The sequence below is a fragment of the Rhinopithecus roxellana genome, chromosome 13, assembly GCF_007565055.1.
Source record: "Rhinopithecus roxellana isolate Shanxi Qingling chromosome 13, ASM756505v1, whole genome shotgun sequence".
Classification (NCBI taxonomy): Eukaryota; Metazoa; Chordata; class Mammalia; order Primates; family Cercopithecidae; genus Rhinopithecus; species Rhinopithecus roxellana.
In genome coordinates this window covers 59,973,271-59,999,528 of record NC_044561.1, presented here as the reverse complement: position 1 = coordinate 59,999,528, position 26,258 = coordinate 59,973,271, and the positions used below count along the sequence as shown (strand labels likewise).

The 26,258-nt window shown below is 39.2% G+C and overlaps 1 protein-coding gene across 1 annotated transcript; it reads right to left on the bottom strand.

The window, feature by feature from the left end:
- Positions 1-2,284: 2,284 nt before the first annotated feature.
- On the bottom strand, positions 2,285-12,361 carry LOC104666775 (vomeronasal type-1 receptor 90-like). The gene is given in 5 exon segments (XM_030915327.1): positions 2,285-2,433; positions 5,166-5,303; positions 11,482-11,918; positions 11,920-12,163; positions 12,166-12,361. Coding segments are annotated over 5 exon segments (1,164 nt in total).
- Between the last annotated feature and the right edge of the window lie 13,897 nt (positions 12,362-26,258).

The following is a 26,258-nucleotide window of genomic DNA, read 5'->3' as shown; positions in this document are numbered from 1 at the left end:
GGGGAAAGGTCTCTGGCACTTATGCTGCACTTGGGACCCTCACTGACCCTGGGCTCCTGGTCTGCCCACCCCTTCGGTTCCCCTGGGGTCACACATTGGTACCAGAGCCAGGAATGGGCTCTGCATTTCCCCTCTTTGAGCCCTGTCTGGCTCCTACAGCCCATGTATTGGTGAACTACTTGGGGGTCACATAGACCCTCCCCTCCCTGCTGAGCTGGCAGTTCATGCCCTGTGGGTAGGAGGAGGGGCAGAGGGAGAGCTCCAGGGGGTGGGCTCCAGTGTCCTCCCTCAGGCTTCTCACTGTGGGCAAAGGGCATAAGGCATAAGGTCCCTGGGGTCTGGACCAAGCTGACCTGGGTGTTCACCAGTCAGGAAATAAAATAACTTTTATCTTAGAAATGCAAGTGTTTCTAATTATCAGGTCCAGAAGGAGGCATTAAAATGAGACCACAGTCATGTCCTACTCCCTCACATTGAGCTGTGTGTTCATTTCTTGATACTGCTGTTGCCAGAAGTAGCTTTGAATTTACCTCATAATGCCACACCCCACACCCTATAGCTTAACCGTGTCACATCGGATGCCATACATCGCACCCTGTAGCTTAACAGTGTACAGCCCATCACTAAGGTGTGTTATTGCTATGAACCAACTAAAATTCCTGAGGAATTGTATCTGCCCCTTCCCTGTCCCCCTTGTTTTGCCTTTAAAAATCAGCTCATAACTGCTGCTAATTGGAGTGTATATTCAGGATAACTTGAATCTATGCTCCGGAGTTGCAATCCTGAAATTTGCCTCAAATAAACTCTCTACTGAGATTAACTTTGTCTCAACTTCTTCCTTGTAGGGTGACACCAGGGTCTCCTTTCCTGGTGCTGCGGCTTCCCTGGACCCTGTGTGGCAGAGACATCCCCTCCATACAGTATTGCCAGCATTATTATGCAGAAAAAATCATTTTCCCTTTCAACAGGGAACCTAGTTCTTAGGATTGTTCAAAAATATAATTTAAAGCTTAAAACTGAGCACCTGGGTCTTAGCAGAGTTCCCGTCTTTCCTCAGAGTGGCAGATGTGACTGTCAAGAGCCTGGGTAGCTGAAGACAAGGCTGAGTGGGGCAGAGGTTGTGATTGTACCCTGACCTGTGTCATCCGCTTGCAGGCACCGGCCCTTCTCTGTAGAACCAGGGCATCTGCCAGGGATTATTCAGGCCCATGGGTGGGGGTCTGGCAGGGAGCAGTGCAGTGATGGAAGGTGTAGTGTGTGTGGTACGTTGGGTGGATACTTCTGGTCCCACCAAAGGAAGAGCTTCCTTTTGGAGGCAGAGGTCTCCTATGTCTCCACAGAGGGATTCAGGTCAGCTGGCCTTTCCCAAGTACCTTGAAAGTTACCAGTCTTAGTGTCACCTGTCTGTCATGCTGTGTGTGTGTGTGTGTGTGTGTGAGAGAGAGAGAGAGACAGAGACAGAGACAGAGACAGAGACAGAGAAAATTGTTCAGGTGGGCGTACCCAGTCTCTGTAGCTGCTGAAAGGCCCTGGCACACACGCTGCATGCTGCCAGGCGTTTTTTCTGTCCTCAGCACATGTCACCATCTGTACCCTGGTGCAGGCTGCTGTGAGCACCAGGCTCTGTGCTAGGGGAGCAGTGAGGGGACTGAAGAGACTCAGGGTCCCATGTTGAGGCTGAGCTGGCACATAGTAAGGAAGACAATGTTCCTGGCACAGGTGCTGCTTGATGTGGACATCAGGAGGGCTTCTTGGAGGAGGAGGGAGGGCCTGCTAAGGAGGAGGTTACCACTCCCAGGGTGAGTTCTGATCATGCTGCCTGAGCCCTTCCCTCATCCCATACTCTGCTCCAGACCTGGATGGGGGCCCACAGGGCCAGTGTGCAGCCGAGCCAGGACTGTGCCAGCACCTCACAAGGAGCCTTGGAATTCAGTGTGCAAGGGGCCACTGTGGTGCTCACCTGTGGCTCAGCATGTCCCTGGAAATCTGTGACCTGGAGGAGAGCAGGAGGGCATGGAAACACCTCCCAGGGGCCCCAAGTTTGGAGGATATGCTGCCAGCGGAGTGTGAGGAGTGAGAGGCACCGCTGCCTGCCTACCTGCCACTGGAGGACCAGGCCCCTATATCCGCCACAAGCCTGCTCACTGAGACTGAGTGGGGTAGTAGTGGCTACTATGCCTTGGGCTGCTATGGGGGATGCAACCCTTCATCCCTCTCAGGAAGCACATGGAGCCCTGAACCCATGCCAGCCCTGCCCCGTGGCCTTTCACATGACCAGTGAGGCTTAGAGACCTAGTGAGGAGGCATCTGGGTGGTGAATGGTCCCAGCCAGAGGCATCGACTGCACAGGGACATCCAGGGCCCTCCTGTCTTCACCAGGGCTCAGTCCTGAAAGTTCTGGGGCCCAGATACAGCCACCTGCATCATGTCTGTCTTACGGAAAATGGACAAAAGTCTCTAGAGCTGGCCCTTGGCTGGGACAGGACCTCCCAAGAAGGGGCCTCTAGCAGTGGTTAGAAGTCCTGCCTGGATGGAGGCTAGAAGCTCCTCCTTGCCTGATCTGCTCAGGCAGACCTGTGGGGAGGGGCCTCTGCCCTCAGCATCCTGCCCACAGCACCACATTCTCCTGTCTCCTTTCTGGCTTTATCTATGGCCACTTTGATGAAAGAGGTGTAGTCTCCCAGCCTGTTCTGCTCTTACCCCTTAAAGGACCAGCATGGGGCCAGTGGACACAGGTGAGACACCATAACCTGGTGGTGGTGATCTCTCCACGCCTTCCATGCCTTCCTGAGGCACCTGTCCTAGATATTAAAAGGTACATAATGGCTTTTCCAAAGTGCTGATGCCTGGGAGGAGATATCAAGGGAGGGGTGGAGTTTGACCAGCCCTGGTGGGCTTTCTGGGCTCCAAGAACAGCAGGGTGCAGACTCAGACCAGCTCCCAGATAGTAGGGTAGAACATCAGTGGCAGCTCTGGGGACAGCAGAGTGGAGGCTTAAGGACGACTTCAGACAGTGGGGTGGAGGCTCACATGATCCAGCACTTCCCTTCTGGGTGTCTACACAAAGGAATTCAAAGAAGGGTCAAAGAAGTATTGGTACATCCATGGTCATAGCAGAATTATTCACCAATAGCTTAAATATGGAGGCAATTCTAATGTCAGTGATAGATAAATGGATAAACAATATGTGGTCTATACATATAATGGAATATTCTTCATTTCTCAAAAGGAAGGTAATTCTGACAAATGTTATTAAAATAACCCTGAAGATGTTAGAGTAAGTGAAATAGGTCACAAAAGACAAATACCATAGATTCTGTTTTTATAAGGTCCCAAGAATAGTCAAATGCATAGAGACAGAAAGTAGAATGGTGCTTGCCTGGGGCTGGGTAGAAGGGAGAATGGAGAGTTATTGTTTAATGATAGAGGGTTTCAGTTTTACAAGTTGGAAAGAATTCTGGAGATGGATGGTGGTAATGGTTGCACAACCATATGAGTGTTAATATTACTGAACTGTTCACTGAAGCATGGTTAAACTACTACAGTTTATGTTATGTGTAATTTAACACAATTTTAAAAATTGGAAAATAAAACAAAACACCTAGAGCCATGATCTCTAAGGACATATGTGTTCTGCCCCTATTACTCCTCACTCACTCCATTCCAACCCCACTGACCTTTTGCTGGCTCCTCAGGCACGCCAAGCACTCCCTGCCTCCGGGGCTTTGCAGTGTCTGTTGCCCTCACGTGGAATCCTCTGCCCACAGATCTCTCTATGACTCTGTCTCTCACACTTGCGCTGCTCTAATGTCTCTTTTTCAGTGAGTCCTTTCCTGATCACCCTACAGAAAAGCACCCAGCGGTATTCTCTATTCCTTTTTCTTGCCTTGCCTTTGTAGCACTTGCTTCATGATGACATATAGAAAGAATATGTGTTTATGCAATGGTGAATGTGATGACCACAGATTTTTTCCCCAGCCCTGTTCTAGGCAGAGACCGGGAAATGGGTCATTCCTGTCCCCTATTCCAATTATCTTCTTATATAAAGGCTTATTTTTCCTTTTTAATGCTCTAACCTAACGTTAAGCAATTTCAGTTGATTTTTTCATAAGCCGGAAGGTCCATGAAATCTTTTTCTATGGCCATTATTTTCTCAAACATTGCAGAGTCTTTTTTCAGTGTTTTCCCATATATAATGATATTCCTAGGAATGTCTCCTTGGCCTTCCTATCTAAATTCACCCAATGTGGTGTTCATATTTCAAGTGAGTTCAATACTGCCTTCATAATTCTTGGCACCTTTAAACTTTTATTGTCCCTGGTAGGTAGTTGCTCATCTTATTGGTTAAATGAGTGATTTCGGCAATTTCACTTTTTACATTATTTTTATTTTTATTTTGAGACAGAGTCTCAGTCTGTTGCCCAGGCTGGAGTGCAGTGGCGTGATCTCAGCTCACTGCAGCCTCAACTTCCCAGGCTCAAGCGATCCTCCCATCTCAGCCTCCCAAGTAGTTGGGATTACATATATGTGCCACAGCACCCTGCTAGTTTTTTTTCTGTGTTTGTAGAGACAGGATCTTGCTATGTTGCCCAGGCTGGTCTGTAACTCATACACTCAAGTAATCAGACCATCTGGGTCTCCCAAAGTGCTGGGATTACAGGCATCAGCCACAATGCCCAGCCTAAAATGTCTTCTAGATAGAGTGATTTTGAAGATTAAGCAGGATAGTGAGTCAAGCACATAGTACAACATTTCAAGCCCAAAAGCAGGGAGTGTGAGCTCCTGATGGTGGTGGTGGAGGCAAAAGGAGAAACAGGAAGCAATGGGGAAGAGACACTTGGGACTGGAGCTCAGGGCTCTTCAGGGAAAGAAGCTTCCAGGTCCTGGAGAAGGGGGTGAGACCCATGAGAGTCCCCTGGAGGCTCAAAAGGGAGGGCCAGGCTTCCCTGACACAGTGGGCTCCATGGCCTCCTCCCCTCCTTTTCACCTCAGGAGGGAGGGAAAGAGGGGAAGAGAAGGTCCTGCAGAGGAGGCAGGATGGCCGGTCGAGGGGGGCCTTGGGCGCTTTTTCCCAGGGCTGCCTCCTGCGGCTGCCCCAGGGGCTTCCTTGAACAAGGACTCCCTGCTTTCCAGCTGAGAGACAGGGTGGGTCCCCTGTCCCTCACCATGAAGTTCAATGAGTATTGGAGAGTCCGCATGAGGCCAAGGGGCTTCAGGCCAACTGCTAGTTCTCTTCAAGAACCCTTCAAGAAGGACCACCAGCTGTCTGATGGAGAGCATGGAGCAGGTCTGAGTGGGCAAGACTAGCACCAAGAAACACACCAAAATTGAAACATGAAGAAATACAAAACATGAACAGACCAATAACAATGAGATCAAAGTTGTAATAAAATGTCTCGCAGTAAAGAAAGCCCAGTATTCTATGGCTTTACTACTGAACTCGAACAAACATTTAAAGAACTAACACCAATCCTACTGAAACTATTCCACAAAATAGAGATGGGGAATGCTTCCAAACTCATTCTATAACACCATAATTACCTTTATACCAAAATCAAAGACACTTTAAGAAAGAAAACTACAGCCGGGCGCGGTGGCTCAAGCCTGTAATCCCAGCACTTTGGGAGGCTGAGACGGGCGGATCACGAGGTCAGGAGATGGAGACTATCCTGGCTAACACGGTGAAACCCCGTCTCTACTAAAAAATACAAAAAACTAGCCAGGCGTGGTGGCGGCGCCTGTAGTCCCAGCTACTCGGGAGGCTGAGGCAGGAGAATGGTGTAAACCCGGGAGGCGGAGCTTGCAGAGAGCCGAGATCTGGTCACTGGACTCCAGCCTGGGAGACAGCAAGACTCCGCCTCAAAAAAAAAAAAAAAAGAAAGAAAGAAAGAAAGAAAACTACAATATCTCCAATTAATATTGATGCAATAATCCTCAACAAAATACTAGCAAACCTTTAAGCATTACATTAAACAGATCATTCTTCGTGACCATGTGTGATTTATCACAAGGATGCAAGAATGGTTGCAAATCAATCCATATGATACCTCACATCAACAAAATGAAGGACAAAGATCTTATAATAATTTAAATTAAGGCTGAAAAAAGCATTTGATAAAATTCAACGTACCATCATGAACTTGGGTAGAGAAAGAACATTATTAACATAATAAAAGCCATATATGACATACCCACAGCTAGTGTCATACTGACTGGGGAAACACTGAAATCCCCTTCTCTAAGATCTGGAACATGACCAGGATGCCCACTTTCACCACTGTTATTCCCCATAGTTCTGGAAGTCCTAGCAAGAGCAATCAGACAATAGAGAGAAATAAAGGGCATCTAAATAGAAGGGAAGAAGACAAATTATCCTAGTTTGCAGATGATATAATCTTATATTTGTAAAAAACCTACAGACTCCACAAAAACTACTAGAACTGATAAATCCAGTAGCGTTTCAGGATACAAATGAAGATATAAAAATGAGTAGCACTTCTTTTTTTTTTTTTTTTTTTTTTTTTGAGTTGGAGTCTTGCTCTGTAACCCAGGCTGGAGTGTGGTGGCGCTATCTTGGCTCACTGCAAGCTCCACCTCCCGGATTCATGCCATTCTCCTGCCTCAGCCTCCCGAGGAGCTGGGACTACAGGTGACCACCACCACCACGCCCAGCTAATTTTTTTTGTATTTTTAGTAGAGACAGGGTTTCGCAGTGTTAGCCAGGATGGTCTCAATCTCCTGACCTCGTTATCCGCCTGCCTCAGTCTCCCAAAAGTGCTGGGATTACAGACGTGAGCCACTGCGCCTGGCAAAAATCAGTAGCATTTCTGTATGCCAAGAGTGAACAATCTGAAAAAGAAATTAAAAAGAAATACCATTTATAATAGTCACAAATAGAACTAAACACACAGAAATTAACCAAAGAAGTAAAAGATTTCTACAATAAAAACTATAATACAATCATAAAATAAATTGAAGACACAAAAAGTGAAAGATATTCCATGTTCATGGATTGAAAGTGTTAGTATGTTAAAATGTCTACATTACCCAAAGCAATTCACAGATTAAATGCAGGACTCACATTAACTGACTTCAAATTACAGTACAAAGCTATAGTAACTGTAGCACCCTGGTACTGGCATAAAAATAGACACATGAGCCAATGGAATTGAACAGACAATCCAGAAAAAAATTTTATACATTTTCACTGAATTCATTTTCGACAAAGGTGCCAAGAACTTAAATTAGGGCAAAAACAATCTCTTCAATAAATCATGCTGGGGAAACTGGATATCTACATGCAAAAGAATGAACCTATAACCCCTATCTTTTGCCATATACAAAACTCAAATCAAAGTGGACTAAATACTTAAATCTAAGACCTCAAATTTAAAAACTACAAGAAAACATTGAGGAAAGTCTCTCCAGGTATTGGCAAAAATGTCTTGAGTAATAACCCACAAGCACAGGCAACCAAAGCAAATATGGACAAATGAAGTTACATCAAGTTGAAAATCTTCTGCATGTCAAAGGAAATGATCAACAAAGTGAGGAGACAACCCACAGAATAGGAGAACATATTTGCAAACTATTCATCTGACAAGGGATTAATAACTAGAACAGATAAACAGCTCAAACTACTGTATGGGAAAAAAACCTAGTAATCTGATTTTTTAAATGGGCAAAATATTTCAACAAACATTTCTTGAAAGAAGACATATGAATTGCAAGCAGGTATGTTATCAGAGATATGCAAATCAAAACTACAATGAGATATCATCTTACCCCAGTTAAAATGAATTTTGTCCAAATGTCAGGCAACAGCAAATGCTAGTGAGAATGTGGAGAAATGGGAAGCCTGGTACACTGTTGGTGGAAATGTAAGTTGCACAACCACTATGGAAAACGGCTTGGAGATTCCTCATAAAATTAAAATAGAGCTTCCATATAATCCAGCAATTTCACTCAATTTCACTGCTAAGTATATACTCGCAAGAAATGAAGTCAGTATATTGAAGAGATGTCTACATTCCCATGTTTGTTGCAGCATTGTTGAAAATAGCCAACATTTGGAAGCAACGTAAGTGTCAATCAACAGATGAATGGATAAAGAAAATGTGGTACATATACACAGTGGAACCAGAAAAAAAGAATGAGATCCTGTCATTTATAACAACATGGATGAGGGTCATTATATTAAATGAAATAAGCCAACCAAAGAAAGACAAACTTTGCATGTTCTCACTTATTTGTGGGAGCTGAGGATCCCACTGAGTTGACTTCATGGAGACAGAGAGTAGAAGGATGGTTACCAGAGGCTGAGAAGCATAGTAGGGGGGCGGTTTGGTAGGGGCATGCAGGGAAGTGAGGATGGTTAATGGGTACAAAAAATAGTTTAAAAGAATGAATAAGAGGTAGAGGTACTATTTGATTGCACAACAAGGTATTTGTGCTGATAGCACAACAGTAGTATTTGTACTGATAGCACAGTTTGTACTGATAGCACAACAGTAGTACTTGATACCACAACACTGAAATTGTCAATAATTGACAATTACTATAATCAATAATAATTTAGTTGTAGCTTTTAAAATAACTGAAATAATATAATTGAATTTTGGTAATACAAAGAATAAATGCTTGAGGAGATAGATACCCCATTTACCATGCTGTGATTATTACACATTGCATGCCTGTATCAAAGTATCTCATGTACCCCATTTATACACACAACTACTGTATACCCACAAAAATAAAAATAAATGTGATATAATAATCAGGTATGGTTTTGCTGGGATATATACTACATTGTTGTATTTTGCCCAGTCTGTAGGATTAGGGGGAATAGCTGTGGTAAATTCCCACAGAGGCAGTTGCAAAACTGCCTACACTTCTCTCTCCCATTTGCACTTTAGTTTGATAAAATCTGCTAAAGCTGTTTCTAATTTGCTACCTTGTAGCATTCTTCGGCTTTGTTTTGGAGGACTAGTAAATCAATTAGCTGATATTGGTTTGAAAACCCTGAATCACAGGTCTTAAGCATTATTTGGAATTCCTTGGCAAACTTAAGGTGTCAAGATGAGGAAATCCAAACATTGGAGCACTTAATTCTGACTTGGTATAAAGTGTGTATCTTATGTTTGAACCCATTCTTCTGTGAGTTTTGCTTTAAAAGAAATGACTACTATTTTTCTTCTTCTGTAGCTATTTCTGGACCCTTTGTGGTTTAAGAAGAAGGAATATGGGGAGGAGAAACAGAAAAAAAATGAGATCATCCAGGCAAGGAAGTTTAGAAAGCAGAGGTTCGGGAGAAGAAAAAGAAGACAGTTTCTGGCACCTTCCTGATTTTAGAAGCTGATTTTGCTACTTTTCTTTAATTCTGAGGTAGTTTCAAATATTTTGTTGTTACCTTTCTGGAAGGAAGGAAGTTTATCATTTCCACTTTTGGATGTTTTTAGGCGCCAGCTAAAATACAACCCTCATTTATTTTTCATGATTCCGAAAACTAACTTCTCTAATTTAGCATACAAGAAGACCAATTTGGGAATACTTAAAGTTCTTAACTTTGGGAACCTTAGATGTCTGTCATCCTTAGTAAAATCCTCCATTTATACAAATGTTTGCAAGAAGAGGTGCTGTAATTATCACATAAAACCAGTTGTCGTGCCCAAAGGGGGACACTGTCCTTGCCTGTCCTTGTATTTAGTGATTTTTTTTCCTCATTTTTCTTTAAAACAAGTAATTGGACTGTGGCTTGTCATTTGGTTAGAGGATCAGAGTGTGCCAATTTTGGGTGAGACTCCATGGTGTTTATCACTGAGTCATTTCTGTCCTCTTGTATCTCTCAGTTTCTCTATCTTGGTGTTTATTACTTCCAGGGAGATGCAAATCAAAAACTACCAGACCTTACCTTATCTTAATTAGAATGGCCATAATCAAAACAACAAAAGAGAACAAGTGTTGGCAAGGATGTGGAATAAAGGTAACTCTTATACACTGTTGGTTTGAATACAAATTAATACAGCCACTGTGAAAAACAAGTGTGGAAGTTTCTCAGCCTAAAAATGGAACTACTGTATGTTCCAGCAATTCCACAACTGGGCATATGGACAAAAGAAATAAAGTCAGAATGTTAAAGAGATAGCTACACTCCCATGTTTATTACAGCACTATTGACAGTGGCCAAGATATGGAATCAATCACAGTGCCCATCAAAGAATAAATGGATAAGACAACATGGTATGTAAACACAATGAAATGCTATCCAGCCACAAATATATGGCATAACAAAATGAATGGCAGAATTCATTTAAGACAACACAGATGAACCTGGAGGATATTATGATAAATGAAATAAGCCAGAGACAGAGAGACAAAAAACACAGAAATTTATTCAAATGTGGAATCTAAACAAGTTTATCTCTTAGAAGTAGAGAGTAGAATGGTGATTACCAGAGTGTGGGTTGGTTAGTGGGGAGGATGCAAGGATGTTGGTCAAAGGAAACATAATTACAATTAGAGAGAAGAAATACATTTTACAAGCTCTGTTGTGCAACATGGCAGCCATACTTAATTATGGCATTGCAGTCCTGAAAAATGGAAAAGTAGTTGATGTTAAGTGCTCTCACCACAAAAAATAATAACTTTTAGATCATGCATTTGTTAATTAGCTAGATTTAACCATTTTATAATCTATATGTAATTCAAAACATCATTTGTACATAATAAACTTACACTTTATCTTCAATTAAAAACAAATTTTAAAATCATGCTTAAAAAATTTTTATTCAAGCTAGAATTTGAATGTAGCTAAATATCTTCAATAAAGAAGAAAAACTAAAATAATTTCAAAAATTAAAACTGAGAGGTTTGTTTGCCAATAGGAGCCATGTAAGAGTGTACTCGAGAAGAAAATAACGTTTTCCTGTATAAAGGTAAAATTAAAATAAAGGGGTGAGAGACAGACCTTGAGAATACAAAATCATAGTGGACATTGAACTGAGGAAAGCACATAGTTCTTCGCACCAAAAAATTAAAAGTTGTTGAGATATTATAAAAGTACAATTCACATATTTAAATCAGAAAGAAAGTTATGTGTTTTTTGTATAATTTGATTATGAAGAAATAATTTTTAGAAAATTTTATCACCAACTTGTTAAAAATAGATGGCATGGCCAGGCGCGGTGGCTCAAGCCTGTAATCCCAGCACTTTGGGAGGCCGAGACGGGCGGATCACGAGGTCAGGAGATCGAGACCATCCTGGCTAACATGGTGAAACCCCGTCTCTACTAAAAAAATACAAAAAACTAGCCGGGCGAGGTGGCGGGCGCCTATAGTCCCAGCTACACTGGAGGCTGAGACGGGAGAATGGCGGAAACCCAGGAGGCGGAGCTTGCAGTGAGCTGAGATTGCGCCACTGCACTCCAGCCTGGGCAACAGAGCCAGACTCCGTCTCAGAAAAAAAAAAAAAAAATAGATGGCACTTCCATTGAAACTTTTGCAGAATATTGATGGCTCTTTTATCAGATCTGATTAGCACCAGAGGACTGACAGTGGCATAGGCATTGACCACAAACTTGTGGACACCATAGATGACAGGGCCAAATACGCATAACGGCATTGTGGATGAGAGAGTGAAGTCCACTGAGTACATGAGCACAAAGAAATTCACCAGCATGAGGAAAGTCTTGGTGGCCATTTTCACTAGGGAGGTCCTTAATATAAGGCTGCTGCTGTGAAAGCGCTGGGAGTGCCTCTGATGCCTGGACAAAAGAATCAGCATGTATACACTTGAAAGGAGCATGATTCCTATGAAGAAGGCATCTCTGGATAACAACAGCATAAGAAATAGCACCCTGATGATGACATTCATTGGGAAAAGTATGCAATATTTGCTGATATTCAAAATTATCTGAGTCATTGGAATAACCTACAGTGTAGATTATCATATCACTACTGAAAGACAAATTGCTAAACCAAAAAACGAATAAGCCCAGGATATTGTATTTTGTAAATTTATGTTTAGATCTCACCAACCAGGACGTTCTGGGGCTGATGGTAATGGCCTGCAGCATGCTCAGGAGGCAGGTGGTGCAGATGGAGAGGACCCTCATCACCTTGTGCACATAGAACAAAGCTTTACATCTAAAGTTATTCTGAAATTCAGTAACTCAAACATGTCTGGAGACAAAATCTCCATTGCAGTGAAGAGCATTACTAGCTGGACAAAGGCCAAATGACTGGTGACCAGGGCATGGGTCTTAGGCCTGTGATCCTGAAAGAATGTAAAAATGTGGAAGAGAAGAAGGAAGATGTTAGCTGAGATTCCAATGCTAGCTTGATACTTTTTAAAAGATAACATAAGTGAAAACTGTGTTCATCCTAATGGCATAGAAGAAACATATTTTGTAGATCTGAAAAAAAAAAATTGACTTCATATCATCAATATTCTTTATGCAGTGTTTGAAATTATTAACGTCATTATTATTTTTATTTTACTCACTTATTCTTGATTAACCTTGACTATAAATTCTTAATAATGTACCTCCTGCACTATTTTCTAAACCAAATAATTATATATATATAATTATATATATATAATTATATATATATATATATATGTATATATATGTGCAATGAATACATTTGCAATCATGCCTGTATAAGGTGCACACTATATTCCTAATGTCCTTTGCCCTCCATCTTTAGAAATCGTATTTTTATTATTTTGTGTTCTCTCATTTTATTTTTAGCACTCAATTCAGTGACAAGCATATAAAATGAATCACATTTGCACAGTTGAATTGAATAAAACATATGCTGAAGTGGAAAGACTCACTAAAACAAACAAAAATATATCCAATTGAGTCTTTCTCATGATCTATCACTTTGATATGGTTTATTCTTCACTCTTCCACGGTTTTTGATGCTTATGCTTCTACTGGGCCCACCATGATAATTCATAATAGTCTTCTTAGTTTTCATCAGCATATCAGCAGTTTTGATCCCATCTGCAGCCTTATATTCTCTTTGCCGTGAATTGTAATGTATTTCCAGTATCTAAGAACTTGGATGTAAGTATCTTTTTTAGGGAATGGGGAATGATATTCTGTTTACCCAAACCCTAATTAACTGTATGTCTTAGAAATGGTCCTGGTGCCCTCCCAGTTTAGTTCACATCCCAGAGATTTATCATGTGAACTCTCTTCATCTCAAAACAAAATTTTTAATATTTGCCTCTCAGTTATCAACAAGATAAACACTACTTTTAATCATTTTGTTTCAACCAAGAGGTTGCATTAAAATAGTCACACATGGTTCTTTTTCCTGAGACTTTACTTGATACAAGAATGTCTGTCTCAAATGAGAAAGCTAATGCCTCTCAAGTTTTCTTGGGACATCCTCAATACCATAATACCTTGCAAAATTTTGCAAAACAATGTTGCAGTTTCCGTTTCATGTTATTTGAACAGGATTCAGGTATCATTGTATCATTTTACTTTAATCCATGGGTAAAAACAATTTAGCTTCATGCATGAAATATAAAAAACAGTAAATTAGCACAAATTGGGGGAGGATGAAAGTGTGTCTGGTTATATATTCAAAGTCGTTTATCATTACACTGTCCCATAAATAAAAATATGAAAGACAATGCAAACATCTTGACACTTAGTATTCTTCTCTAATAATCATAAGTGACTGAGGTAAAAAATATATTGCTTTAAAACCACCAGATATGTTTGATTTTATAAAGGAAACATCATCTAGGTGATTAAATAGCTATTACTCTCTCTACAAAACTTTAGTAAGTGAATCCATTTATCACAAATGTCAGAATCAAACAATGAAAAGTTCCCACCAACATGCATCTGCACCATCAGCACAGTTGAGTGCTGCTGTCAAGTTGAAATCAGAAAAAGAAAAAAACAAGATGAGGCACCAAGATGGCTGAATAGGAACAGCTCTGGTCTACAGCTCCCGGTGTGACTGACACAGAAGACAGGTGACTTCTGCATTTCCAACTGAAGTACATGCTTCATCTCATTGGCACTGGTTGGACAGTGGGTGTAGCCCATGGAGAGTGTGAGCCGCAACAGGGCAGAGTGTCGCTTCACCCGGGAAGTGCAAGGGGTTGGGGGATTTCCCTTTCCTAGCCAAGGGAAGCCATGAAAGATGGTACCTGGAAAATCGGGACACTCCCACCCTAATACTGCACTTTTTTGACAGTCTTAGCAAATGGCACACCAGGAGATTATATCCCACACCTGGCTCGGCGAGTCCCACGCCCATGAAGCCTTGCTCACTGCTAGCACAGCAGTCTGAGATCAAACTGGGAGGCAGCAGCCACGCTGGAGGAGGGGCATCCGCCATTGCTGAGGTTTGACTAGGTAAACCTTTGATGCTAGGAAGAAACTGCATCAACTAACAGGCAAAATAACCAGCTAACAACATAACGACAGGATCAAATTCACACATAACAATATTAACGTTACATGTAAATAGGCTAAATAGGCTAAATGCCCCAATTAAAAGACACAGAATGCCAAATTGGATAAAGAGTCGAAGCCCATCAGTGTGCTGTATTCAGGAGACCTATCTCACATGCAGAGACACACATAGGCTCAAAATAAAGGGATGGAGGAAGATCTACAAGTAATTGAAAAACAAAAAAAGGCAGGGGTTGCAATCCTAGTCTCTGATAAAACAGATTTTAAACTAACAAAGATCAAAAGAGATAAAGAAGGCCATTACATAATGGTAAAGGGATCAATTCAACAAGAAGAGCTAACTATCCTAAAAATATATGCAACCAATACAGGAGCACCCAGATTCATAAAGCAAGTCCTTAGAGACCTACAAAGACACTTAGACTCCCACACAATAATAATGGCAGACTTTAACACCCCACTGTCAACATTTGACAGATCAACGAGACAGAAAGTTAACACAGGTATCCAGTACTTGAACTCAGTTCTGCATCAAGCAGAAGTAATAGACATCTACAGAACTCTCCACCCTAAATCAACAGAATATACATTCTTCTTAGCACCACATCACACTTATTCCAAAATTGACCATATAGTTGGAAGTAAAGCACTCCTCAGCAAATATAAAAGAACAGAAATGATAACAAACTCTCAGACCACAGTATCTACTAGAACTCAGGATTAAGAAACTCACTGAAAACCGCTCAACTACATGGAAACTGAGCAACCTGCTCCTGAATGACTACTGGGTACATGACAAAAAGAAGGCAGAAATAAAGATGTTCTTTGAAACCAATGAGAACAAAGATACAACATACCAGAATCTCTGGGACACATTTAAAGCAGTGTGTAGAAGGAAATTTATAGCACTAAATGCCCACAAGAGAAAGCAGGAAAGATCTAAAATTGACACTCTAACATCACAATTAAAAGAACAAGAGAAGCAAGAGCAAACACATTCAAAAACTAGCAGAAGGCAAGAAATAACTAAGATCAGAGCAGAACTGAAGGAGATAGAGGCACAAAAAACCTTCAAAAAAATCAATGAATCCAGGAGCTGTTTTTTTTTTTAAAGATCAACAAAATTGATAGACTGCTAGCAAGACTAACAAAGAAGAGAGAATAATCAAATAGATGCAATAAAAAATGAAAAAGGGGATATCACCACTGATCCCACAGAAATACAAACTACCATCAGAGAATAGTATAAACACCTCTATGCAAATAAACTAGAAGATCTAGAAGAGATGGATACATTCCTGGACACCCTCCCAAGACTAAACCAGGAAGAAGTTGGATCCCTGAATAAACCAATAACAGGTTCTGAAATTGAGGCAGTGATTAATAGCTTACCAATCAAAAAAAGTCCAGGACCAGATGGATTCACAGCTGAATTCTGCCAGAGGCACAAGGAGGAGCTGGTACCATTCCTTCTGAAATTATTCCAATCAACAGAAAAACAGGGAATCTTCCCTAACTCAACTTCTTTTTTTTTTTGAGACGGAGTCTCGCTCTGTTGCCCAGGCTGGTGTGCAGTGGCACGATCTCGGCTCACTGCAAGCTCTGCCTCCCAGGTTCACATCATTCTCCTGCCACAGCCTCCCGAGTAGCTGGGATTACAGGCGCCCGCCACCTTGCCTGGCTAATTTTTTTGTATTTTTAGTAGAGACGAGGTTCCACCATGTTATCCAGGATGGTCTCGATCTCCTGACATTGTGATCTGCCCGCCTCGGCCTCCCAAAGTGCTGGGATTACAGGTGTGAGCCACCGCACCTGGCCCCTCCCTAACTCATTTTATGAGGCCAACATCATCCTGATACCAAAGCCTGTCAGAGATACAACAAAAAAAGAATTTCAGACCAATATCCCTGATGAACATCGATGCAAAAATCCTCAATAAAATATTGGCAAACCAAATGCAGCACCACATCAAAAAGCTTATCCACCATGATCAAGTGGGCTTCATCCCTGGGATGCAAGGCTGGTTCAACTTATGTAAATCAATAAACATAATCCAGCATATAAACAGAACCAAAGACAAAAACCACATGATTATCTCAATAGATGCAGAAAAGACCTTTGGCAAAATTCAACAGCTCTTCATGCTGAAAACTCTCAAAAAATTAGGTATTGATGGGATGTATCTCAAAATAGTAAGAGCTATTTATGATAAACCCACAGCCAATATCATATGGAATAGGCAAAAACTGGAAGCATTCCCTTTCAAACCTGGCACAAGATAGAGATGGCCTCTCTCATCACTCCTATTCAACATAGTGTTGGAAGTTCTGACCAGGGCATTCAGGCAGGAGAAAGAAATAAAGCGTATTCAATTAGGAAATGAGGAAGTCAAATTGTCCCTGTTTGCAGATGACACGACTGTATATTTAGAAAACCCCGTTGACTCAGCTCAAAATCTCTTTAAGCTGATAAGCAACTTCAGCAAAGTCTCAGGATACAAAACCAATGTGCAAGAATCACAAGCATTCCTCTATGCCAATAACAGAGAGCCAAATCATGAATGAACACCCATTCACAATGGCTTCAAAGAGAATAAAATACCTAGGAATCCAACTTACAAGCGATAGGAAGGACCTCTTCAAGGAGAACTACAAATCACTGCTCAATGAAATAAAAGAGGGCATAAACAAACGGAAGAACATTCCATGCTCATGGATAGCAAGAATCAATATTGTGAAAATGTCCATACTGCCCAAGGTAAATTGTAGATTCAATGCCATCCCCATTAAGCTACCAATGACTTTCTTCACAGAATTGGAAAAAACTACTTTAAAGTTCATATGGAACCAAAAAAGAGCCCGCATTGCCAAGACAATCCTAAGCCAAAAGAACAAAGCTGGAGGAATCATGCCACCTGACTTCAAACTATACTACAAGGCTACAGTAACCAAAACAGCATGGTACTGGTACCAAAACAGAGATCTAGACCAATGGAACAGAACAGAGCCCTTAGAAATAATAGCACGTATCTACAACCATCTGATCTTTGACAAACCTGACAAAAACAAGAAATGGGGAAAGGATTCCCTATTTAATAAATGGTGCTGGGAAAACTGGCTAGCCATATGTAGAAAGCTGAAACTGGATCCCTTCCTTATACCTTATAAAAACATTAATTCAAGATGGATTAAAGACTTAAATGTTAGACCTAAAACCATAAAAACCCTAGAAGAAAACCTAGGCAATACCATTCAGGACATAGGCATGGGAAAGGACTTCATGTCTAAAACACCAAAAGCAATGGCAACAAAAGCCAAAATTGACAAATAGGATCTAATTAAACTAAAAAGCTTCTGCACAGCAAAAGAAACTAGCATCAGAGTGAACAGGCAACCTACAGAATGGGAGAAAATTTTCGTGATCTATCCATCTGACAAAGGGCTGATATCCAGAATCTATAAAGAACTTAAACAAATTTACAAGAAAAAATCCAACAACCCCATCAAAAAGTGGGCAAAGGATATGAACAGACACTTCTAAAAAAGAAGACATTTATGCAGCCAACAGACACATGAAAAAATGCTCATTGTCACTGGCCATGAGAGAAATGCAAATCAAAACCACAATGAGATACCATCTCACATCAATTAGAATGGCGATCATTAAAACGTCTGGAAACAACAGTGCTGGAGAGGTGCTGGAGAGGATGTGGAGACATAGGAACACTTTTAAACTGTTGGTGGCACTGTAAACTAGTTCAACCATTGTGAAAGACAGTGTGGCAATTCCTCAAAGATCTTCAACTAGAAATACCATTTGACCCAGCCACCCCATTACTGGGTATATACCCAAAGGATTATAAATCATGCTTCTATAAAGACACATGCACACGTATGTTTATTGTGGCACTATTCACAATAGCAAAGACTTGGAACCAACCCAAATGTCCATCAATGATAGACTGGATTAAGAAAATGTGGCTCATATACACCATGGAATACTATGCAGCCATGAAAAAGGATTAGTTCATGTCCTTTTTAGGGACATGAACGCAGCTGGAAACCATCATTCTCAGCAAACTATCGCAAGGACAAAAAAACAAACACTGCATGTTCTCACTCATAGATGGGAATTGAACAATGAGAACACTTGGACACAGGAAGGGCAACATCACACACCGGGGCCTGTCATGGGGTGGGGGGAAAGGGGGAGGAATAGCATTAGGAGATATACCTAATGTAAATGGCAAATTAATGGGTGCAGCAAACCAACATGGCACATGTATACATATGTAACAAACCTACACGTTGTGCACATGTACCCTAGAACTTAAAGTATAATAAAAATAAAATAAAATATGAAATTACCATTACAAAGAAGGGAAATTAAATTAAATTAAATAATTATTTTAAAAAATAAAGTACAAAATTTCACCTGAGTACATACAGTAAGTTAAACTGAGAAAAGTTAGTAAAACAAGACGTATAATGCAAATGCAATTCAAACATGGTATTACAAAATTACCAAAGTATCTTCAAAATTAATACCTTATAGACTCATGAGTCAAAAAATTTATATTTTCATCTGAAAATATCTATTGTTTTCAGTTATGATTCAGCGAGATATGACTGAAATTATGAAAAAAGAATTATCCTAGCTGTTCCTTGAGTAAATCCTGCTTCATCTCACCACTCACCTGAGTCTTGAGCTCTCTGTTAACAATGCTGACAGTCTCTGTTAACAATGCTGTCAGTCGCTCAGTTGAGTCTTTGGAGTGAGCCTTTGTTTTTAAGATGAAGCCCATACTCATGTGGAAGCAATGCCATCAGCTCATCTCCCTCCAGGTTTATAATTTTCATGTCAGGTATAGAAAGATTGCAAGCCCTAACCTTGTGATTGTAGGAAAGGGAGCCACCAAAGGGAAAATGGAATTTTACAATTCCTAGAAAACACTGTAGGAACAACTGTGCTCCAAACTTTTTCATGTGTGAGCTTATTTCTCTAGGTATTTTCAGCTCAGTGGGTTGTATGGTCTGTGTCCTAGTAGACAAAACAGGTGTCTCTCAATTGCTCAGCCTTCAAGATGAGAACACAATGTTAGATTTCCCAAAGCATCTCTGCTGTTTCAGGTAATTCATGGTAGCCCTCACAAATGTTCCCTGGTGGTCTCTATTTTTTGGAGTAAGAAGTAGGCCATAAGCACCTTTGTGAGAATCAAAAAAATGTCACCTCTATTAGATCTACATGGGCAATGTGCTCTGTCTTCCTGAGGACACAGTTCTGAGCCAGAGCACCAGATGTGGGAGCAAAATGTGGACTGCTTTTTACCTCTCCCGCTAATTTGTCCAGGCGCATTTACAGAGTACAGAAGGACACTTCCATTTTAAACAAGAGTGGATATGAACTGCCCATGCCAAGAGATCTCTCTTAAATGCGAAGTATCAAGATATTCTGGTGGCGTATTCTACAACCACATCCCTCGGTTGCATTTGTGGCTTCCACTCACAGGAGGGTTTTATTTTAAACACTCAGTAATGGAGCACTTACTTCATAGCAAAGAATGTTTCTTTTGCTCCTGTAACACCCATCAAACACAATTCTATTACCCATCAAACACAATTCTATTATAACTAAACCTAATATTAATTATAATTAATGACTGCATATTTGCAATCTGCTGTTAGTTGAATACTTTATGTTAAACTGTTATAGTTAAAATTGTGACTTTTCTTTCTATAAGTTTATGGATCTTAGCACAGTGCAAAATCTCTGCCAGTTTAGGTTCAGCATGCTGTGCTCTCATGCATTGTCTTTAATCCTTTAAAAAGTGTGTCCTCCATTTGGCCTCAGTTCTGAGGGCCTGAGACTTGATTGTCCACAAGTTAAATTCTTCTTGCCCTCTCCAATCCAGTTCAGTATATCATTAGCTGCTATCAATATGATTTCATTTGCAATCCAATTTGCTAAGATCTTAATTTGATTGCTCTCGTCTAAGCCTTTCAACTCTACTCAAAAATTTTTGTCTACTCTTCAGAGAAAAACTCTCAACAAAGAATCCTCTGAACAAGAAAGTTATCAACAAAAAAAAATGTAAAATAAGCCCTTTCCAGATAAACACTGAGTTGCTTTCAACTTAGTTGAAATCAAATGACCAAAGATGATAATTTGAAATCTACATAAAATAACAAAAGCACCAGTAAAGATAATCATGTCGTTATAAAAGATGTTATGTATACATATTCCTTTTTGTTTCTCATCTTATTTTCAAAAATGAATGTATAACAATAAAAACAGTATTGCGTTGCTGGAACTATTGCAAATATAAATGTAACATATTTACAATAACTAAAGAGGTGAGTGATAACAAAGTTGTTTTGGAATAAAGAAATATTCTCTGACATATTTCAAATAACTTGAATATTCTGGAATAAATGAGGAAATCCAGAAACGGAAAATAGGAAAGTTCATATGACAAGATTTGTAGATGAATAATTGCTTTTTTTCTTTTCTCAGCCTCTTTAAAAGAAATAAAATTATATAAAATAAAAAGTGTAAAATATATTAAGTTTATAACATGCAGATGTAAGTATAAAATTAGTTATAACACATAGATATAAGTATAAAATTAATATCACAAAATGAAAAAGAGAAATAGAAATACATATACTAGCATTCATATAACTCACCAATATTGTCAGTATAAATGTAAAGCAGATTCTAATGAGTTAAGATGTGTGTCAGAAGCCCTGAAAGTAGGAATAGCTCCAAATATATATTTAAAAATCATAGAATAAATTGCAATGTTGCATGAAGATATCTTCTTAATGTAAAATGGCAGAATAGGTAGAAAAAATAATAAAATACATAGGTGATATACAGAAAACAAAAATAGTATGGCAAATAGAAATTCAGCTATATAATTATTGACACTAAGTATAAAAACATTAAATAATTAAATTTTAAAAGCTGAGATTGTCAAACATTATAAAAGTAAGAAACAACTATATGCTGTCTGCACCACAATCACTTTGGATCCAAAGAAACAAATTGCGCAAAAGCAAAGAAATAAAAACATGCAAGCAGCAGGCATAATAAAGTTGTGGTTGCAATTACAAAATTTTAAAAAAGAATTTTAAAAAACAAAAGCCAAAAAAAACGACACACTTAGACGTCTAAGGTGAGACATTCTGTATTGATAAAAGAGTCAGTTCCACAGGAAGATTTAACAATTGTCAGCCAATATGGAAGTAAAAAAGCAATAAAATATGTGAAGCCAAAACTGACAGAAATGAAGCAAGAACTAGATAATCCCACAACAAGAGTTGGAGATTTAAATGCCTCATTTTCAATAATGGATTAAAAAACATCCTGAAGATCAATGAGAAAATAGACTTGAATCTTTTAGATACTCTGGATGTTTGTATAGTTTGCAAATATTTTCTCCCATTCTGTAAGTTGTCTCTCCACTCTGTTGATTGTTTATCGTGTAGCTTTTTGGTAGATAATATGCTGCTTCTGTATGCTGTGGAGTTTTGCAGTTTGATATCATCTATTTGTCTAGATTTGCTTATGTTGGCTTTGCTTTTGAGGTTCTATACAAAAACTCCTTCTCAAGAGCAATATGATAGAGCATTTCCCATGTGTTTTCTTCTAGTGAATTTATAATTGTGGGTCCTACATTTAAGTTTTTTCTTTTTTTGAGGCGGAGTCTTGCTCTGTCACCCAGGCTGGAGTGCAGTGGCCGGATCTCAGCTCACGGCAAGCTCCGCCTCCCGGGTTTAAGCCATTCTCCTGCCTCAGCCTCTGGAGTAGCTGGGGCTACAGGCGCCCGCCACCACGCCCGGCTAATTTTTTGTATTTTTTAGTAGAGATGGGTTTTCACCGTGTTAGCCAGGATGGTCTCGATCTCCTGACCTCGTGATCCGCCCACCTCGGCCTCCCAAAGTGCTGGGATTACAAGCGTGAGCCACCGCGCCAGGCCACATTTAAGTATTTAATCTATTTGAGTAGATATTTGAATGTGGTAAGAAATAAGAATCTAATTTTATTGTTCTGCTTGTGGCTGTACAGTTTTCCCAGCATCATTTATTGAAGAGACTGTCTTTTCTCCAATGTGTGTTCTTGGCACTTTTGTCGAAAATCAGCTGACTCTTTAGCATGGATTTATTTCTGGTTTCCCTAGTCTGTTTCATTGGTCTAAGTTCCTGGGAGGCTTTTTGTTTGTTTGTTTTTTGTTTGTTTTTGGTTTTTTGTCAGTATTACGTTGTTTTGATTACTATATATTTGTAGTACATTTGAAGTCAGATGACGTGATGTCTCCAGCTTTATTTTATTTATTTTTGCTGAAGGTTACTTTGGCTGTTTTGGTCTTTTGTGATTTAATTTGCATTTTGCACTTTTTTATTTCTATGAAGAACTTCATTACCATTTCTATAGGAATTATGATAAATCTATAGATCACTTTGGATAGTATGAACATTTTAATGATAGTATTCCTCCAAATAGGAACACAGGATATCTTTTTTGTCTTTAATTTGTTTAATCAGTGTTTTATAATTTTATTGTAGAAATGTTTCACATTCTAAGTTAAATTTAATCCTAGGTATTTTATTTTATTCAATAGCAGCTATAAATGAGATTACTCTCTTGATTTCTTTTTCAGATACTTGTTATGAGCATATAGAAATGCTACTAATGTTTGTACGTTGATTTTTTATCCTACACCTTTACTGAATGAATGTATTATTGCTAATAGTTTCTTAAAGGAGTCAAGATTTTCTATACATATGATCATGCCATCAGAGAACAGAGACAATTTCCCTTCTTATTTTCCAGTTTAAATGTTTATTTCCTTCTTTTGCATAATTGCTTTGGCTGGGAATTCAAGTAATATGCTGAATGAAAGTGGTAAAAGTGAGCATACTTGCCTTGTTACAGATCACAGAGAAAAGGTTTTTAACTTTCTCCCTTCACTCTGATGTTAGCTGTGGATTTCCCGTCTATGACTTTTATTGTGTTGAAGTGTGTTCCTCTAGTATCTAAATTGTAGAGAGTTTGTATCGTAAGAGTTGTTCTATTCACTGAACACTTTTCTGCATGTATTGAGATGACCACATGGTTTTTTATTTTGATTCTGTTAATGTGATGTGTCATGTTTATTCATTTGACGATATTGAACCACCTGTGCATCCTTGGGATGAATCCTAGTTGTGTATGGTAAATAATCTTTTCAAAGTGTTGTTGGGTGCAATTTGCTGGTGTTTTTTTCTTTTAGTGTTTTTACATCTATGCTCATGTGAGAAATTGGTTTTTGGTTTTCTTTTTGTTGTGTTTTTGGTATCAGGTTAATGCTGGCCTTGTAGAATTATTTTGGAAGAATTCCCTCCTCTTCCACATTTTGTAAAAGTTTGAGAAGTATTGTTGTTAATTCTTTGTATGTTTGTTAGAATTCAACGGTGAAGGCCGGGCTCACGACTGTAGTCCCAGCACTTTGGGAGGCCAAGGTGGGTAGATCACCGGAGGTCGGGAATTCGAGACCAGCCTGACCAAGATGGAGGAACCCTGTCTCTACTGAAAATACAAAATTGGCGGGGCGTGGTGGCGCATGTCTGTAATCCCAACAACTGGAGAGGCTGAGGCAGGAGAATCGCTTCAACCCAGGAGGCAGAGGTTGCAGTGAGCCAACAACGTGCTGTTGCACTCCAGTCTGGCCAAAAAGAGTAAAACTCTGTTTTTAAAAAAAAAAAAAAGAAGAAGAAGAAGAAGAAGAAGAAGAAGAAGAAGAAGAAGAAGAAGAAGAAGAAGAAGAAGAAGAAGAAGAAGAAGAAGAAGAAGAAGAATTCAATGGTGAAGCCATCAGTTCCTGAACCTTTCCTTGATGGGAGAGTTTTTATTTTCAGTTTGATCTTCTTACTCATTATTGGTCATTTCAATTTTTCTATTTCATCATGATTCAATCTTGGTAGGTTTTATGTATTCGGTAATTTATTCATTTCGTCCAGGTTTTTCATTTTGATGGCAAATATTTATTCTTAAAAGTCTCTTGTAATCCTTTGTATTATGTAGTATCAATTGTAATTTCTTTTTTATCTCTAATTTTGTTTATTTGAGTCTTGTCTCTTATTTTCTTAGTCTACAAACAAATTGTTGATTTTGTCTTCAGAAAACCAACTGTCTCATTCATCTTTTCTATTTTTAAAATTTTCTATTTTGTTTATTTCTATTATGATCTTTATTATTTTTTCCCTTCTACTACTTTACTGCTTTGTGCCTTTTGTTTTTTCTTGCATTTATGGTTCCCTGAAATATAATATTAGATTGTTTGTTTGAAATAGTTCTCTTTTTTTTAAGGCCGGGCACGGTGGCTCAAGCCTGTAATCCCAGCACTTTGGGAGGCCGAGGCGGGCGGATCACGAGGTCAGGAGATCGAGACCATCTTGGCTAACATGGCGAAACCCCGTCTCTACTAATAGCACAAAAAATTAGCTGGGCGTGGTGGCGGGCGCCTGTAGTCCCAGCTACTCGGAGGCTGAGGCGGGAGAATGGCATGAACCCGGGAGGCGGAGCTTGCAGTGAGCCGAGATCGTGCCACTGCACTCCAGCCTGGGCGACACAGCCAGACTCCGTCTCAAAAAAAAAAGAAATAGTTCTTTTTTTCATGTAGGTATTTACTGCTGTAAACTTCCCTCTTAGAATTACTTTGGCTAGAGTGCAATTTAACTCCACTTATTTGTTGTTGTTGATTTTTCGTCTGGTTTTTTTTTTTTTTTTAACTGCTGAAAATGTGGTGCTTAAATTTTCTATCATTATTGGATTATAGTCCATTTCTCCCTGTAGGTCTGTTAGTATTTACTTTACATATTTGTGTGTCCCTGTGTGGGGTACATATTTATTTATAACTGTTATAACTTCTTGCTGTATTGACCTCTTAATTACTGTATAATGGCCTTCGTCATCTTTCTTTACCATGCTTGACTTAAAGTCAGCTTTATCTAATGTATCTACTCTTGTGATTTTTTGGTTTTCATTTGATGGTATATCTTGTTCTATCACTTCACTTTAAGTCAATCTGTCTTTGTAGACAGATTAAGTGACTTTTTATTGTAGACAGCACATATTTGGTCTTGGTTTTTAGTCCATTCAGCTATTCTGTGTCTTCTAATTAAATAATTTAATCCATTTACCCTCAAGGTTATTATTGATATGTAAGGGTTGTGTACTGCCATTTTGTTACCACTTTTCTGGTTGTTTTGCAGATCCTTTCTTCCTCTCTTATTGTCTTCCTTTGTGGCTAAGTGATTTTCTTTTGTGATACCTTATAATTTTTAGTGTATCTATTATAGGTTTTAGTTTTGTAGGTACCATAATGCTTACAAAAAAATTCATAATTATAACATGTTATTTTAAACTGATAACAATTTAACTTTTAATACAAATACAAGTAAAAAAAAAAAACTCTGCACTTTAACATTATCTCTCCCACATTTTGACTTTTTGGTATTTCAAATCATATCTTTTTATATTATCTATCTCACCAACTGTTGTAGTTTTATTGTGGTTAATACTTTTGGATTAAGTCCTAATACTTAAAATATAAGTGGTTTACCTACCACAATTACAGTATTAGGCTGATGTTTTCTGTGTTCTTTCTTTTATCAGTGAGTTTTATAACTTCATCTGATCCTTTGTTACATGTCAATATGTTTTTCTTTCAGATTGAAGAATTATTTTCAGCATTTCCTGTAAAATACATCTGGTATTGAAAAATTCTCTCAGCTTTTGTTTGGGAAAGTATTTATCTATCGAGGGACA